General features: G+C 47.1%; 1 protein-coding gene across 1 annotated transcript in view; it reads right to left on the reverse strand.

Moving 5' to 3' along the window:
• Nucleotides 1-484: 484 nt before the first annotated feature.
• The window catches only part of LOC126161327 (facilitated trehalose transporter Tret1-like), a 33,478-nt gene continuing 14,919 nt past the window's right edge, over nt 485-19,043 (reverse strand). Inside the window, exons 3-8 of the mRNA XM_049917081.1 lie at nt 6,861-6,986; nt 4,459-4,582; nt 4,044-4,352; nt 2,243-2,484; nt 1,828-2,131; nt 485-862 (exon numbers count right to left, since the gene is read on the reverse strand). Coding sequence (XP_049773038.1) covers nt 585-862; nt 1,828-2,131; nt 2,243-2,484; nt 4,044-4,352; nt 4,459-4,582; nt 6,861-6,986 — 1,383 coding nt within the window. The 3' untranslated portion in view covers nt 485-584. The remainder of the gene's footprint in view (nt 863-1,827; nt 2,132-2,242; nt 2,485-4,043; nt 4,353-4,458; nt 4,583-6,860; nt 6,987-19,043) is intronic.

The raw sequence follows: 19,043 nt of genomic DNA on the forward strand, positions 1-19,043 counted from the left end.
TAAAATTTGGAGATCTAGAACGAAACAGGTGAGCTAGAGTTTCATCCCGTCCTGTGCACTCTGCTTGCAAGATGGCGATTTTACTACTTTTAAAGAGCGTGTATAAAAGTTTCTTTCCGGACTGCGTGGCACAATACGAAACAGTAAAAGGAAAAATAAATTTGATTTCTTGGTGAATTATTTGTACAAAAATATCAAAACATTAGTTCTACAAGTCAAAGACTGATTGCATATTTGGTTTGATTCTCATTTGGCTTCAGTATTTTGTGGCCCCGTAATACATATATTTACAATGCATGGGCGCGCTGCAAGGGCGAGTGGGCGCCCTCCTGCTACGCCAGACCTACGGTGATGACGTCGACGTTGCTCGTGATGGAATATAGATGTTCGATGACCAACATGAAGTGAGTGGATGGCGATGACATTGATCATAAATACTCTTGGGGGGTTTTCTTAACCCGAGATTCACCAAAGTCAACGGAAGTTTGATTTCAGTTCCTTTATTCCACGCCGGACTCGCGCGGCCAGCAGTCGTCGGCTCGCGACGGCTCGCAGAACATCACATACAGAGCCTTACAGTTTCGTCAGACGGCCATCGGCATAGGCTTCAGGTTGGCGATCGAGCTCATTCGCCTGACGGGTCCGTGGAACTTCCTCTCGATGTCCTCGAGGCTCTTGCCCTGCGTCTCGGGAACGCAGAACTTCACGAAGATCAGCGAGAAGAAGCAGATGGTGGCGAAGATCCAGAACGCTCCGTACGGACCTACTGCTTCCTTGAGATCGCTGAAAGTCTTGGTGACGATGAAGGTGCACGCCCAGTTGAAAGCCGTGGCGACGGACGCTGCCGGTCCTCTAATCTTGGCTGTGGAAAGAGAGAAAACGGCGCTTTCAGTCAGGCACTAGAGTATTCGAATCAGAGCGGGTATTACTGCCGTGGTTACTTGTGAAACAAATCTCAACGTCTTCTGTGGCTTTATTACTGCGTGTGAACTGTTCTAAACTGGTGTCGTACAGTGCCACGCCAGTGAAACAAAAGTAATGAATATCGTCTCTTAATACCAGTTGTCATTTCATCTTGAGACAGTGAAGCCAGATGACAGGAAGGATTTCATAAATTTCGTACTGTCTCCCCTACATCTGAGTCATACGGACTCCACAACTTGTACATGCTCTACATTCGACCTCCGCAACTTGCGCAAAACTGCTCTTACCGCCAGTACAAGAAATCCTCAGTAAGAAGCACTTGTGTACTTTTCTCTTGGCCACTCCCCGAAACACCTAAGTACGCCATATTGTAGGAGTGTGACAGGATTAGCCAAAGAGTGCCGTTACATTTTTATTGCGAAAGTTAAAAAAAAGGCAAATAGTTATATTAAATACCGTACGTGGAAGAAGGTAGACCACAATTGTGTTCAAAGAAAAAAAGGAGCTTCAGATAAAAGTACTTTCTTGAATGATACTTGATAAACTAGAGATTTTGAGTGTCAATTTTTTAATCTTCTCACGCTGCAGAAATGATGTTAGGGTGAGCCGATTGAAGCAAAGAGTTAAAACGCGACTGAAAACTCTCGCACATATTTGTTGTTTTCTAAATTGCAGAGGACTCGTCTGGCTCTCAAAGCTGAAGGGCAAGTTGCGGAATTCGGCTTCGGCATTAGGGGATTCAACCTTGACTTTTTTCGAAATTACGGAGTTTGTTTCCCCCACCCCGCCACACTCTTACTTCTCTCCTGATTGTCTCCAGCCCATTTGCAGTAATAGGCACTACGGCTTTTGGTACTATGTTAATGACACTAAAACGACAAAAATGTTGATGCGTCAGCTTACCTGGTAGGATCTCCCCCATCATGAGCCACGGGATGGGCCCGAACCCTAGCGAGAACCCGATGACGAAGATGACGAAACTGGCCAGCGGCAGCCAACCGTAGTCTTTCACGTCGTATCCCGTGTCCTTGAGGAAGAAGAACGCTCCCAGGGCGAGGAGGGACAGGTTCATCGAGATGGCGGAGATGTACAGCAACACTTTGCGGCCGAGGCGGTCGATGAGCGCAGTCGCGATAAATGTGGAGCCGAGGTTGACGATGCCCACGATGATGGTGCTGAGGTTTCCGTCGATCGTGCTGCCAGCGTCCTGCCAGAAGGAAGAATTGGTTAGACATCAGACGTAATGTGCGATTATCGGTAGGGAGTCTTCACTTCGGCACGGTAAGAGAACACTTGGCGAACTGGAGGCAATATTTACCCTGAAGATGTCGACGGTGTAGAAGATGACCGCGTTGATGCCGCTAAGCTGCTGGAAGAACATGAGGCCTATGCTGACCATGATGGGCTTGATGTTGTTCCTGTTGAAGAGGTCGAGGGCGGACGCGGGCGCGTTCTTGATCGAGTCCAGGTGGTTCTTCTCGATCTCGTGCAGCTCTGCCGTGACGTCTGCGTCCTTGCCTCTCAGCCACTGCAGTGCCTTGTGCGCTCTCTTGTTCTTGTCTGCAACAGAAAGGTAGAGGGCGACGTCAGATTGGTGCATCTCCGTACAAATTTGTTTGCAATATCGATGACAGTCTCATTATAACGACACAGTCTGGAGGACAGAAGCACTGTGGAGAGATATAGACCGATGCGTCTGTAAAATCGGAATTAGTGTCGACTTTATTCTAGTAAAACCATTCTAGTGTGTGGCGTTGTGTAAAGAGATCTTCTCTGCTCGATGAATCCCTGTACTGTTTCTTTTTTCCTCGTTTTTATAGCAATGATTTTGGGTAGTTACTACGTAAATACATAATTCTGACAACAAAACCGAATATATGATAATTACGTTATTGCTCTGTAACGAGCCACCGGAAACCACGGGATCCTTGCATCAAAATACCCAAAAACATCCCTGGACAGTCTCCGTAATTTTGTCGGTGGAGTTCTGATTAAACTTTTGCAAATACACCATCTTATAGTGGATTTGTATACACTTATTTTATGTGTGGCTTTTGGGGAGCGTGTGACTTTGTCTAGTAGCATAAGACAGAAAACTATTTTAGTCCAAGGCTTAAAATTATATGGAACGCCTGTGTAACTCGATCTAGTAATTTGTAGATTGAATTGAAAATTTAAAAAAAAATGTAACGGCGGATCTGTTAAGTAATCATGAAGTACTTTGTTATTCACTGTTGATTTTTTTCGTGTATTCGTGGGAAACTTGTCTGGGCACTGACCTTCAAATTCTGCAGGGTGTCCCAGGAAAAATGATCTGTATTCAGGGATATGACAGGAACGATCCTTCGAAGCAAAAAGTCCAGCAAGTGTGGGCTCCAAAATGCGTACCTTAAGGGCGATGAGCATTTCATCGATTGCGATACTGTGCAACAAGTCTCTTCTACTGCAAACTCTTTGCTTTATGTATGTTGGGAGGTGGTAGTACGGACCAAAACAAGGAAAAAAGTCCGGTAAACATGGGCTGTTAAAGTGCACACTTCGGAGATATGAGCACTTTGTCGTTTCCGCTACTGTGAAACACATCTCTTCTACTGAACCAGTGCTCGTAGCTCTTAAGGTATGAGCCGTGTTTACTAGACAATTTTGTTGTTATTTTGGTCCGTACTACCACCTCCTAAAATACGGAGAGCAAAGAGGTTACAACAGAAGAGATTTGTTTCACAGTATCGAAGATGACGCAGTGCTCATGGCCATTGAGGTGCGCATTTTAGAGCCCATGTTTACTGGACTCTTTTGGTTCGAATGACAATTTCTGTCATAAACTTGAATGTTGACCGTTCCCTCTGGGACTACGTGTGTAAGTATGAAGAAAGTCAGAGAGCCAGTTCGTAAGATCTGCGTATGAAATGTTGGATTTTGCGGAAGTGAGGTCAGAGAGACGAAGAAATCAGTATATCTTGGGAGAGCTGTCTGATAGGATAAGCACTTTTCGTTTTGCAATGAAATGGAGAAACTGGTAAACAACATACTTCCTTAAAAAAAAGTCTCTGAAATTTACGAAACAGTTCAAGGTTTTTTGTATGAGGAATGTTAGGGAGTGCAGTGCTGAGGATACTCACTCTTGGAGATGTACCATCTCGGCGTCTCCGGAACGAAGCACGTGCAGACGAGGAAGGGCACGGGCAGGCCGGCGCCGAAGAGCGCCAGCTTCCACCAGTTGAGGCAGTTGCCGATGGCGTAGCACAGCAGGATGCCCAGGTTGCCGAATGTGGTCGAGATGAGGCCGAGCATGCCGCGCACCTCGGCCTGCACCGTCTCGCCCATGTACACGGGCAGGCAGAGCGACGCGATGCCCACGCAGAAGCCGGCGATGGAGCGGCCCGCCAGGATCATGGGCACGTTCACGGCCAGCCCGATCAGCAGGAACGCTGCACGGCACACGGGCGAGAGGCGGGAGTTAGACAGGGGCCCGAGGGGGGCGGCGCGGCGCGTCCTAACTAGTGTAGCAGGTAGCAGCAGGCAGCGGATACTTACAGATGATGAACGGAATGGCCGTGGCCAGGATCGTCGTCTTTCTGCCGATGGCTTCGATCAGAGGGCCGCCTGCGACGCCTCCCAGCAAGGCCGCCAGCGGCATCAGGCTGCCTATCCACGATTCCTGCACACCGACAGACAAGCGCACCGGTCAGTCGACAGTTGGTAGACGTCGCAGTCTAATATTGTGTGTGTGTGTTCTGTATGTGGCCCAATGGGTCCGCCAATTTTTCTTATCTTTCGTACGATTGTGTACTTTAAATGGGTGTGGCCCTGTGGTTAAATACTACAAAGCCAAAAGTCTGCTGTTACAGCCCCATTGAGTCTGAGAATTTTTATGCCATTAACATTTCTTTCTACTCCGGCAGTAGTGTCGAAATTGCCGAGTTGCGCCGTGGTTTGAATCCACGTTAAACTGTAGGTCATCCAATAAATGGTTGGGTAGGTCAGTTTAAAGGTTGGTGTCAGGAAGGCCATACAGCTATAGTGGGACCACGCGTAGTAAACCACTGTAATGTTCAGACTAATCGAGCGGTTGACGACTGCTTTACCTACTCCGATGTAACACATGCAGCTCTTTTTTCCCCATATTTAACCAAACCTATCGTTACAACACAACTGATGTTCCGCAAGAAAAGAACAATAATAGTGATGGTAATTATTTTGGTAACATTCATAGCAAGGTAAAAAAAGCTATCGCGATGAAACCGACGTTTATTTATCGGTACATACATACGCGTATTGGACTGAACTCATACTGGGCTACACCTGTTTCGAGTAATGTACACTTTTTGAGAGTCTCAATAGGGAATAAGTTGTGTCCCGTATTAGTGGAGTGAACCAGTGTTGCCTGCTTTCGCAGTCGATGTGTTGCAGAGCGCTTCATTTCCATAGTAGTAGTTGATAGTGGTAAGACAACAGTTCATACTGGTAACAAAAGAAGTGTTCAGTATATTAGAAAGAAAAAATTCAGCACTAGCAGAGTTCGTTTGCCGCCTTAGGCGGTAGTGCTAACCGCTGCTCGAAAGCTGCCTCTGTGTATTGTGTTTAACTGGCTCCTAAAACTTTCAATTTCGACTTCTCGAAAAAGCTTGAGGACCGTATTGTACCAGAGCAGCACCTTCTACGTCCAGATATGTACTACAATCGTGTGAAAGATGAGCAAAATTGGTGGCCGGTAGCATGTATTTCTCCCTTGTCAGTAATTACGTGGCAGACTATGGATACGAAGGTCTGGAGATCGATCTCCGGTGAGTCATAGGATCTTTGTGTCACTTTTCGTCTCTGCGAATGTTTGGCAATTGTGAAAAACGCAGAGTTGCACCGTGGTTTGGGTTCTATGCTAAACTGAAGTTCCCCCTACAACTTGTTGGATAAATCGATACAGAAGTCTGAGGAAGGCAAAGGCATACCACGACCAATTGCCCCGTAAAGCACCGTACCGTACAAACCAACCTTTGACTACAGTTGATGTCAGATTTAACCACTGTGCGGTCGCTCGATTACGCCCTACACACCAACCGAAAGCGCGTTTATCCCATCAGAACCAGCAAGGCGAAGGCTTTCTCACCATTCCATCTGTTCGAAGAAAACAGCCTTGCAAGCGACCGCCTTGCATTGAAAAGGGCGGGTCGCCTGTTCGTCTATCCAGGCAACGCCTTTGCCGCGTTCCACCAGGCGGAGACGAGGTTTTCTGGGCCACGGTCGTTCACCACCTATCGCGTTGCAATGCTAATACAGGCACAGCGCGGCCGCTACTGGTGTGAAGGTGCTCCTGGAAAATCCTGCAGGGGTCTGCTGCCTTTAATGAGGAGCCCTTCATTTCCTTCTTGTAATTGCCCTTAATTTTCATAAATGCAAGAAACTTGTTTACATTACTCCGAGCGTAGGAATTATCTGAATACCAGTCCATAACAGTGTACTAACAATGTGTCCAGTGGAGCGTCACTTGGACTGATATCTGTGAGGACGCATTTAATTAAACAAGAAAGCCTCATTACGGGACATAATCAACTTTGTTCACAAAAACGAAATTTTCATCTCTGATTGTATCAACTGCAATATTTTTCCTTAGCGCCTTATTTCCTTAGGTCGGTTTCCAGCCGTAAGTTTCTTGTAACTTTTCTGACTTTTGTAGAATACACGTAGTGCGATCACCTAGCTGCAAAGTGAAATTCATTTTAGTAGGTGTCTTCGTTACATATCCTGCTGTTCTTTCAGTTGCCGTACTTCCCAGAACACCATATCTTAGTTATCACCAGCAACTACGTGCAGTGGCGGGTTCCACATAAAAAGGCACGGTTCTTACGATCCAACGAAATATCGTAACAAACTTCGTTTCGACTCAATCTTGATTGTAGGTGCGATAAACGATAAATTAGACTCTTTGCTGGAAATCTTACCTGTTGTTTATCAACGGTGATCGTGCTGTTGGTGTCGGCTTTCATGGATGCAAGTGCTGGTGATGTGTAGGCGGAAGAAAATCCAACCACGAGAGATCCTATGGACACGGACACAGATGCCAGCACCTGAAAACAGAAAACGCATATGTTTTTACTACTTGCTAACATAACAGAATTTAGTAAGTAATATAGCCGGCTCCTATGAAAAGAAATTCATCTGAAGAAACTTTCGCGTTAACAATTGCGATGTAAGTCAAAATGTAATGGCCATTATAGTGATTACGTAAGATTATAATATCTAGGTTTGGTTATTACTTTGATAATCGATTCATGATCGTGATAATAATAACTGTGGCATCAGCTGTCGTTGACGGAGTGCGTATCACCTTCCGGACTGTTAGATCACCACCTCAATAAAGAGTATTCCCAATGGTGGTCACGTTAGCATAATAAGCCAGCGGATACGTGCCGTTGTCAGCACCTTTACCTATAGGGCTCGTTTTCTCAGTTGACGTCAAGCCGGATTACCGTTCCGTCAAGAGTTCGTCGCCCGATCGTTAAGTATGGGCGTGGAGTTGGCCACTCGGCCGTATTTGGGTTCTGTATCCGCGGTTGTAATTGATGTCCTTACGGATTAGGCGCATGTCGCCGGTCACGTAGGTTCCTGGTAAGGAGCAGCGGCCAGGATCTGCGCCGAACAAAGCGTGGTAAAGGGGAAGGGGGGAGGGCAGCTTCGATAGTATGCTGAGACAGTCTACCGGAAATCACATTGCGGTTGAGAATACAATAGCAGGGTATCTGCGCTGACATTTGAACCACCGTCGCCAGATCTTCCCGTGGAAACAATATCGTTGGAGCAAATGATATAGCGGACAATTTAGAGCTGACCATGTATTAATTAGTATGCACTTTAATTTTTAATTGTCAATAGCTATGGAATGGTGTATGTATAATGTTTCATTACAAAAATTACCTAGAGACTAGCTGTGAAATATTAATGTTTGTGTTTTGGTTATGTACATACTAACAATTAATAGCGGATTGAATTTTTCGGGAGAAATGTTCGTTACAGGTATATTCGCAACTTTTATGATACAATCTACGCATTGTTGTGCGTGGGCAACATTAGTCGTAAATCAGAATCCAGTGAAAACGAGATATATGCAGAAGTATGTACCCGAATTTTCCACCCTGCATCTTGTTCTAATATTTATTGAGCACCGTGGAACACCCTATACGTGATAACACGCGCCCATGTGTAAACTTCGAAACGAATTTACTGTAGAACCCTGAATAATATGAAACGTTGCGGAACCCAGTGAGATCTGTAAATTTGTTGACCTTATTTGCAGCACTTTTTCTGGTACGAGTTCCTTTACCGTATAATGAGTCAGTATATGAGGGACCAATGGATATCTGTTATTAAGAATTTCAAATTGTTGGGAGGTATGAATACTTGCGAGATAGGTGGACTAGTACCTTCTGGTTACTATTCGTTCCGTTTGTAGCAGAATGATTTATCCCTATACAGTTGATTTCGAGCTGTGTTCCTATTCCTCGACGAAGCGACAAGCGCACGGGCTGTGCCCGTGGTCTGAGTGTGATGATTGGGAAAGTTCCACCCGGAGTAATTTTTTTTAATGGAGCAGTGCTTTCCTAGAGTGTTGCTTCATCTGTAATGGCCTCACTGCCGTATCGAGGCTGTACAGTCTCAGCCACGAAACAAGGCGCGCTCGTTAAGAGCACAGCCGAATGAATTTCTAATCATCCGAGGAAGCTCTTCATTGTCGCTAGGCGCCAACAGCCGCTGCTTCTCTGCCCGTCACAGGAGTGTTACGGCATTTCAGAAGTCTGCATTGAGCTTTCTATGGGTGAGACTATTCCGTTGATACAGTTTTTCTTCTCTTTTCCCCCTTATTACCACCACTTCTCACACAGAATTCTAAAGGAACGCGAACTTGGCAAACATGAGCGACAATCTTCTGATGACACGTGCATCATTTGGCCGCCGAAGAATGGGACCTTTTTTTTTTCCTTGCGTAACGGTGGACAGTTCCGTAATTATTAATACCTTACAGTTTTGTGACGAGTCAAATGAGATAAACAAAAAGCACAGAACATACAGCGTTTGAAAGATATTACTCGTAAATTATTCAGTGTCACTAAAGTCCGTGCGTCAGAAGGCACGTCCCAACATTCCAGTCAGCGACGCCGAGAATGTAAGCTCAGCAGGGGCAGAACATTTTCACGAGTTACAAACCCGTTTCCGTTGTGCACAGTTAACAGCCTGTTTGGTTCGAAAGCTTTGCTGACTTATGGACAGGTACGTGCCACTCAGAATTGACGTCTGGTGGCATTTCTGTCACCTAGACAGTCTCGGAAGCCGTGCAGCTAATGCGGTAAGGTAGCAAGTGTGCAGGCCCCACGATAAAATTTCGCATCGCCATCAGGACTTCAAAAGAGCAACGCCTGGGCAATATCAAGACTACTTAATGAGTAAACACTATTATTATTAAACATGCCAGTAAAGTAGCGAATCCCCACAAGTAGCTAAGAATTAAGGTTTATAATTTATATAAAAAACAGCTATCAGCCACATGTATGGTTTAGAAAGGTTTATTATCTTCAGGCCATGACAGGTTTCGGATTTATCTTTACAAATCCATCTTCAGATGGCAGATTACAAGCGTTCTTAGTTGGACCCAGTTTTGTTTATGTTATTCATTTGCTGCACTGGGAAAGAAAAGAAATATTTTTGTTGTCATATCGGTAATGGTATTTTTACGAAAGATTTACTTCTTTTACAAGATCTAATTGCTCAGAGATGGTTTTTATAAACATTAGTAAACTTGCAGGTTAGTTTACTTACGAGCTTACTTATTTCGTCAGGCAGAACTACACAGCTCGTAAGTAAACTAACCTGCAAGTTTACTAATGTTTATAAAAACCATCTCTGAGCAATTAGATCTTGTAAAAGAAGTAAATCTTTCGTAAAAATACCATTACCGATATGACAACAAAAATATTTCTTTTCTTTCCCAGTGCAGCAAATGAATAACATAAACAAAACTGGGTCCAACTAAGAACGCTTGTAATCTGCCATCTGAAGATGGATTTGTAAAGATAAATCCGAAACCGGTCATGGTCTGAAGATAATAAACCTTTCTAAACCATACATGTGGCTGATAGCTGTTTTTTATATAAATTATAAACCTTAAGTACAACAGCCACGTTTCTCAACATGTCGACTTTCGACAAAATAGCGTTAGCTAAGAATTAGTACCTGAGATTCATACTATTTTGTTTCAAACATTACTTTTCGCCGGTACGGACAAAATGCTGCACGAAAATCTATCCAATTGCTAGGAATCGCGCCGTTCTGCTGACAGAACAGAAAGATCTGATTTCAATAATCAATAACAGCTACATGTTTCCAGGTGCACTGCACATGTCGAACAATTCACTGGCGAGATACATGCACCTTCTTATGGCGGGTGGTTATAATTATAGTGCAGTGTGGGCAGTAATTATCGTATGGCAGCGAAACTAGGTACATATGATAATGCGTTAATGCTGAACCGATTTCAGCTGAAAAAATTAGTTCCAATTACCGCCACCAGTTGCAAATCGGGCGCTTTGCAGCATCTCGTCGTCGTCTCCGGTGCTGATATTGAACAAATTGTGTAAGCGGTGGATAATCATACATTCAACATTATAACTGTCTCACTTCTTTGACTTTTTCTGCCTACTTCCCGTTCCTAGTACGTTACATATCGCAACATTTCTTTACGTATTCCTTGCATTCACAGCGCCTGATTTGCACTTGGTGGCCAAAATTGGAACTAATTTTTTCCAGCGTAAATCAGTTCCGCGTTAACGTAATAGAATATCTACCGAGTTCGCTGACATACGATAAGTACAGTCGACACTGGACCTCTGTGAGTAGCTGCGCTTTAATTATAACCATCTGGTACGGGAGGGAGGAGAGGCTCCCAGCAATTAGTCGCAATCCCATTGCTTTTTATCATTCTTGCATATCTAGGTTTCGGCTGTCGATAGCCATCTGCAGTGCATTTGAGTTACAATCCAACAAACCCGCGCCGGTACATGTCACCATTAGGAAAAACTGCCTATACACCAGTAAGACACTATGGTGACTTCTACCACCGCGAGTTTGTTGAATTGTAACCCAAATGCAGTGAAGATGGCTATTTATAGCGGAAATGTAGACATGCAAGGAAAAAAAAATGGATTCGCGACTGATTGCTGTGTCCTTTTCCTTATAGTGTACGATCACTGTGCACAACAGTTCCTTATGGAATCAAAGATGACCCAGTACCTATATATACACTAAGCTTTCATATTGGGTGTCTGTAACGTCATAGTCCCACAGTTAAATGGAAAATGGTCTTCATGACATCCGTTTCTAACCAAGTTTTTCGGGAGACTTCCCACGATTTTAAGGCAATTCCCTTCTAATTGTTCCCAGTTGGGAACCAGCTCGCCTGGTATAAGGCTGGGCAGTGAGTGAGAGTATAGCATGAGATACTAGTCCAGAATACCTAGAGAATAAGAAATCAAGTGTTACCTCAAATTATCGAACAGTTAACTTCATATCCCCAATGCACTAGCCGTGAGACATTACAAAGCGAATTTCACGTCAGAGTCTTGAGAGACCTATTCCAAAGCCTACCGTAGATCGGTGTATAATCGCGCACACATTGAGGGTGGATTCATGCAGAGTAAACGGGTGGCGGCGTCTACCTGTGACCAGGTGCACTTCGGTTTCGGGCCGGTCTGCGGCACATTAATGTTAATGTGCGTGTCGGCCCGCATCAACATCTTGACCATCTTGGCGCGTCGTTCGTTGTCGTCTGTTCCCCTGGAGACGATAGGGCCGCTCGGCGGGTCCCGAGGAGCACACGCACTGTCTCGGGCGGGGTCGTCGGACGCGTTCCCGCAGCACTCGCGCAAGGGAGTTAAGTTCGCAGCAACGGGCGGCGAGCGGCTGAGTCGCGAGACACACTGAGGATCGGCCGCCGGCCGGGCCACACTTTATATCACCGCCGTCCCCGCTTAACTCGGCTCACCTTGCGTGCCGCCGCTTTTGTTTCAGACGCACGCGTCGCATCGTATCGCTCCTCGCGTCCTGTCCTCCCTCCCTCCTTTCTTCCTTCCTGACTCGTGCGCCCCCCTTCCCTCTCTCCCCTCCAATCATTGCCGACGTCGACTTCGACGTCGCCGCGACGTGCCCACAGCCGGGCTACTTTGCTGTCCAATTGTGACGCCCTTTTGTCCGAGCGCGTTTATTTCAATTGCCCCGTTGCGTCGTCTCGTGGCTACGTCACCGCCCCCCCCCCCCCCTCGCCCCACCCCCTATCAATCAGAACGGGAGCCTTCTTCTCCTTCCTCCCATCTACAGTTTCTCTTGTGTCCCCTCCTACTCTCTCTGCTTTTTCATCATTTGTCGAAATTTTGTAATGGTAGACGTGACGCCTGAGGCTACCGTGCCCTTTTGTCGTTGCACTGAGGTGACAAAAATCGTGGGATACCTCCTAATAACGTGTCGGACCTCCATTTACCCGGCGTGGTGCAGCAACTAGATGGGGCATGGGCTCAACAAGTCGTCGGAAGACCCCCTGCAAAAATACTGAGCCATGCTGCCTCTGTAGCAGTCCACAATTGCAAAAAAATGTTGCCGGTGCCCCTTGCGTCGGACGACCTCGGTGGCCAAATCATCCGCTCGAATTGTCCAGAATGTTCTTCCAGGCAGTTGTCAACAATTGTGGCTCGGTGACATGGCACATTGCCGTCCATAAAAATTGTTTGGCTGCAAATGGTCTCGAACTAGCAAAACAATGACCATTTCCAGTCAATGGTCGGTTCAGCTGGGCGAGAGGACCGAGTCCATTTCACGTAAACACAGTCCACACCATGATGGAGCCACCACCAGCTTGCACAGTGCCTTGTTGACAACTTGTGTCCACGGCTTCGTGGGGTCCGTGCCACACTCGAACCCAAGCATCAGCTCTTACCAACTGTAATCGGGACTCATCTGACCAGGCCACGGTTTCCCAGTTGTCTAGTGTCCAATCGATATGGCCACGAGACCAGGAAAGGCGCTGCAAGCGATGTCTAGCTGTTCTATCTCATTAAGTCCTAATTTCGCCGCAGTCCTAACGGAAACGGATACGCTCGTCGCACGCCCAGCATTGTTTTCTGCGGTTATTTCACCCAGTGTTGCTTGTCTGTTAGCACTGACAACTGTACGCAAACGCTGCTGCTCTCGGTCCGAGGTGAGAGGTAATGGCTGAAATTTGATACTCTCTGCACACTCTTGTCACTGTGGAACTCGGGTTATTGAGCTCCGTGACGATTTCTGGAATGGAATGTCCCGTGCGTCTAGCTCCAACCACCATTCCGCATTTAAAGTTGTTAATTCCCGCCGTGCGGCCATAATCGGCTCGGAGAAATTTTCACGTGAGTACAAACAACGGCCCCGCCAGTGGATTACCCCTTCACACCTTGCACCATTTGTATGTGTGACTACCGCTATTCCATGACTTTTGTGATCTCAGCTTATATATTCCCTGGTGCAGAATACAATCGATAAAAGCATTGCATTGACGAAAATATGAATTTTATTGAGCCAGTTGAAGATAAAGTGCGAAATGCGGCCGGACACCAAATTATACCTCTATAACGTGCTTGGTTGCTATATTTTGTTAAAATAATTTAGTCCACAGTCTACGGAGCTCAGCTGCTGTTAACGTGGCTGAAGTAAGGGTTATGACTGAATTGCACTTCAGCAGCAGAGCTGAAACACCTTATCTTGGCTAAAAACCGGCGCCCTTCGTCCACTGATAGGGGAATTTCCAATGTGCCCCGCAGCGCGGCAAGTTGCGGGTGTTCTGCGAAACGGTGACCACCAAAGGGCCTCGAGTAGTGCTTTGCTATTCGCCGCGTGGCAGGCGCGACCGCCTTGGCGGCGAAGGGTCGCCTGCATCGCACATGCGCGCTGCCACGCACGGAAGGCCGTGTACCGGTATATCACAGGGTCCGGTCACCCGAGAGAGAGAGAGAGAGAGAGAGAGAGCTAGCTTTTCGCCCAGACCTTCCTACTTCTAGTGCCGTTCGGACGAAAAAACTGCATTAGCATTTTTAACGGTTACGGCGGCGCGTTCACCTCTACCCACGCCAGTCGCCACACCGGAAGACGGCCCAGGAAGGACTCGTGTGCCACGTTCGACGGGCCTTTCGCCTTCCGCTCTTGTGTTGCCGAACGGCAGTTGGGTCGTGATAGAGACGGCGCATCAGCCAAAGTAGGCCGTGTGCGCCTCTTCCAGGTACTATATAGCGTCTTCCTCCGCTCCGTTCCGGAAGATTTCCAGAGATAGAGAGAGAGAGAGAGAGAGAGAGAGAGAGAGAGAGAGAGAGAGACACTAACCCAGTTGGATAACGAATCTGGAGTGACGTCAGAGGAACGGTTTCTGTCTTCACTTGAGATGTCTGTGAGATCCCGATCGTGCAGTTTTGTTCCTAGGTAAAAGTATGTGAAGTTTCGAAATTAGTGTGTGCTGTGGCCAGTGCACACCATCTAAAAGAAAACCAAAGAATTGGGGTACCGGAGTGGTATGTTCTTTTTCGAATGTGGTCAATAATCACACATCAGAACAGAACCAGTTGTACATCCTTTGTTTAACAGGTTATGAAACTCCCTCTCACAAAACTAGTAATTGTCTGATGTGTTTATCCAACAAGTGAAGCAAATTTCTTGTTTGTGATGGGAAAGTGCTGATGCTAGATATGATGATATAGTAGAGGGAACCGTGTAGTGTATGGGATGGCAGTCTCTCTGGTGATGGGGGGGGATTTGACATCTGGAGAGTCAACAGCGAATTTAGTGCCCGAGACAAACAAGACGCTGAATTCAGTAACCGGCTATGCCTAAGCGGAGAGAGAGAGAGAGAGAGAGAGAGAGAGAGAGAGAGAGAGGGAGAGAGAGGAGAAGTGGGGGGAGACGCTAGTTCCGCCGATTGCAACACACAGGTGTTAGTCAGGAGCACAACGACGGGCTGCCAAAGGAGCAGACCTGTCACCAGCTGGCCGTTGTCACGCCAATCGTTGTTGACAAGCTGCGCTCTAAGCTTCCTGCTGCTTGTCGCCATTCAGAGGCGAGCTCTTGCATTGTGGCGCAGCCTTCCGGTCCCCATTGTGGTCGCCGCTCGCGTGCCCCGTGTCGAGTACCCCTACGTCAACACCAGACGCCGTGCGGGTTCCTGTATAGCGCTCTCAAAGCTGCCCGACTCCCCTGTTTCTTTGCGGGCGTCACAACATTTCGCCGAAAATGTTCGCAAAAGAGGTGTTCACCTGAATTCGACCTCACTCTTGACGCCTGTATCTGCTGTCCTGTTCTCCACTACACTGACACCTGCTGGAGAGGTAGAAAGCCATAAAACGACAGCGGCGACGAAAGACCCGGAGCGAGAGGTTTCATTTGCGGGCAGTTGATACAAACACCGTTGAAAACAATGCGGCGTATTCCTCCGCCAACTGGGCAATTCTGGTACGCCCCTGACACTGACATCGGGTACTGCTACAATGTCCTAACGACTCTCACGGACCGAGCGGGGTGGCGCAGTGGTTAGACACTGGACTCGCATTCGGAAGGACGACGGTTCAATCCCGCGTCCGGCCATCCTGATTTAGGTTTTCCGTGATTTCCCTAAATCACTCCAGGCAAATGCCGGGATGGTTCCTCTGAAAGGGCACGGCCGACTTCCTTCCCAATCTTTCCCTAACCCGAGCTTGCGCTCCGTCTCTAATGACCTCGTTGTCGTCGGGACGTTAAACACTAACCACCACCACCGACTCTCACGGAACAATCTGCTGGTAACACCATTGTAGTCTAGACTGCATAGATCTACTAAAATAGAGATAACGGTATATTCTGGAATGAAAAAGTAAAAGAATACCAAGTATCACCAATAAAACTAGGACGAAAGGATGTGTTGAAGTAAACTGACATTTATAGACGATTTTTCTGAACTATCTGAAAATCCATCAGAAATGCAAATCGATCTCTTGGAACAGATTTCCAGTCGGGCACGTTTAAGAATCTCTGCAGAAAGAGCCAAATTTATAACATAAAAGCCGTCAGAATTTTTATACACACAGCCACTGATTCAACAGGGAAGGTCAAAAAGCTTAAGTAACAAGGAGAGGTCATTCAAGGAAATGGTAGTACTGGTACTAGGAAAGTCTTATTTCTTTTCGTTCGCTGGGAGGCTCCCGGTACCACCCTAGTCGAATGTTTGGTGCACAAGTTGGCTGGCACAAGATGCTCCGCTACTGGACAAGAAGGGATGTCGCCACATCTGACAATTAAATTGCTAGGGGTAACCGTCCCGTTGCGACAGCGGTCTGCGGCGCAGTTGAACTCTCCTCCAATCAGTGCCTCCCGCCTCTTAAGTGGGCGTGGCGCCGAAGGCGCGGCCAGCGATTGACCCCCAAGGCGGTCGCGAAATCCGCGGCCGTGTCCGTCTTCGTCACGAAGCATCAGCGACTGCTTGCGACGCCTGTTTACAGCGACTGGCAACGTGACCACGAGCAGACAGCGCATGTTTACCGCTTTTCTCCTGGTCCACCGCCCATAAAGCACTGTGTGTGTGTGTGTGTGTGTGTGTGTGTGTGTGTGTGTGTGTGTTTGAGAGAGAGCGTTTGTGACAGAACGAAACCTTTAATGTAGTTTAATTCGAGAAGCATACTTTTTTGCATACCCCCAGCAGGCTGTGATGGAGGCAAAAACACTGCATTCCAGTTGCTGAATCGTTTTGGCTAGTGGTGGTAGGACATTTGTGCTGTCGTGAACGTAACCCAGCAGGGGCGATAAGTGTTAAAAGATCGGGAATTCGAGACACGGCCATTCCAACTGCACAGTTTCAATTCGCAAACTGAGCTGTAGTGTCTGCTGTAGTGCAATGAAGACAGCAAGCGCGAATATTTTACTTCGGATTAGCGACACAGTATGTGTAGCATATTTTTAGTGTTCAAGATCTCTGCAACTAGACTCGATATCGTATTATTGGAGCTAATTACACTGACGGAAATGGAAAGTGTTACACCATGAACACCGTGATCTAATGATACCAAACTGATACTCCAGCAATTCCATGCCTGTGGAATATGATGATTAAAATTTCATCCTTACGCGAGCGTACTTTCAGTACTGAAGGATCCTTAACTCCGAATGAAGCATTGTGTGAGAATATGATGGCTACAATTTTTCATGCCCAAAGAACATGCACCTTATTGCTATCTTTCTGACTTCGAAAAAGGTCGAATCATTGACTTGAGAGACACGGGAGTATCGTACCGCCAGACATCACCTGCTGCAGTAGAATTACTGTAGAATCGGTGGTATGAGATGGACCCATGGCAACAGTGGGGCAGAGCTGAATACAGGGGTCCCCCTATAAGAAGTGCACCACTACAAGACCGTAATTCTGTACGACTGGATCTGGCAAATAGACGGATGAGAACATTGCAGCTCAAAGCAGTAATTTGACATTTTTCTTACAGATGACAGCTGTTCTTGAGAGCCACACCTCTGCAACGCTTCAGTCATGGTGTAGAAATGTACTGGATATGACAACATACCTGATTAGGAAAACCCTCGTTAACAAACCCTTCTCGGCCAAGGTACTAAATGATGTGTTTCAGTAGCTCACGCCACAAACGCCTCGAGTAATATACGTCCCTTTGTTTGACCTTCCCTGTCCTTTAGTTTAAGAATGTCAGCAATGCGATGGTAAGGATGTATCCATCGGCAATTCACGAACTTAGACAGCACGTGTTGCATGAATGGCATCCTGAAGACGACACTCGGAGGATGTCGGCTACAACTAATGCAAGAGTGAATTCGTGTCTTTGGGATAACACCTGATGTCGATTACGGACGTCGGTTCCGAAGTAACGCGACGAACTTCTCGACAGAGTTTGACAAATATCGGACTGGTGCTTAGCGGTGTAACACTTCGCACTTTCGTCGGTGTAAGTAAGGCGCAAAATGAGAATTTTACCCTACGGTGGGCAAGTCAACGACGCGCGTGCCGTCCGGCGAGGTGCGGAAGAGGCCGGAGAGCGCGGACGGTGAGGACCGGGGGGTGACCCGCAAGTCCGGCCACGGCGGCGGACCCTCAGCCGGCGGGGTCGGGGCTTCCGTCATGGCCGGGGGCGGCGGGGCGTCCGGCGGCGGTCGTCATTCGCGTCGTCCTCCGTCGACCGTCCACCTCCAACTGATCGCCGTCGCCCAGCAACGGCACGAGGCCATTGTCACGGCCCTACCTCTGAACAGATCATCCCCACTGCCCTCTCGCTCGCGTTTCAGAGCGAGAGATTTTCTAGGTCGAGGCGTTCAAATAAGCCTCTCAGCTTCTCCACGATCTTCTCCCTCATTTCACGAATATTTTCTTTGGGCGTCCTAAATGGTCGGTCCTGGTAGTCTATCGGAGACGTGCGTGTCTGGAAACCGAAAGGTCGCGTGATCGAATCCCGGTCGAAACACTCTCTCTTGAACCTAGCCTTCACCTCTCAATGATGTGAAGATTCGCCAGGAACGACAGGCGGTTCGGATTCCACGTTAAACTGAAGGCTCAAATCCCTCGATAGGGTTACCAGTGGAGGCTAGTGGCATCCAATTGAAAGACTTGCACCAGGGCGTGTAGCCTCTCAGAATTATCATTATGTGGGTCCCAAGATGATGAACAGTTTTCTCTGGAAATATCAGCTCCACAGCTACATTTAATTGTTTTTATTTGCATTCCTAGCTCTGTGATTCGTTTCAGGGTTGCAGCCCCTTTCTCAGATGCTCAACCTTGGAACTTGGCACCATCACTGGCCGCAGCGAGGTGGTTTTCTTTTTGCTGCGGTCATTGTAGATGCCAGTTCCAGAATAGTACAAGGATGATAAATAACAGAACTTGAAACGGGGCTGCGACTCTGAAACTCGTCGCGAAGGTAAGAATAAAAACAATGAAACGCAGGTGTGGAAATACTTCGATAAAAGCTGGAGGAAAAAATGTCAGCTCTTCGTTTCTTTGAACACCACTCAGCTTTTCTCCATTTGGGCCTGTCGAATGTGCCGTACACGCTTGCCTTCTTCATACAGAGCATAAAGGCAAA

Source organism: Schistocerca cancellata, chromosome 2 (genome assembly GCF_023864275.1).
Source record: "Schistocerca cancellata isolate TAMUIC-IGC-003103 chromosome 2, iqSchCanc2.1, whole genome shotgun sequence".
NCBI lineage: Eukaryota > Metazoa > Arthropoda > Insecta > Orthoptera > Acrididae > Schistocerca > Schistocerca cancellata.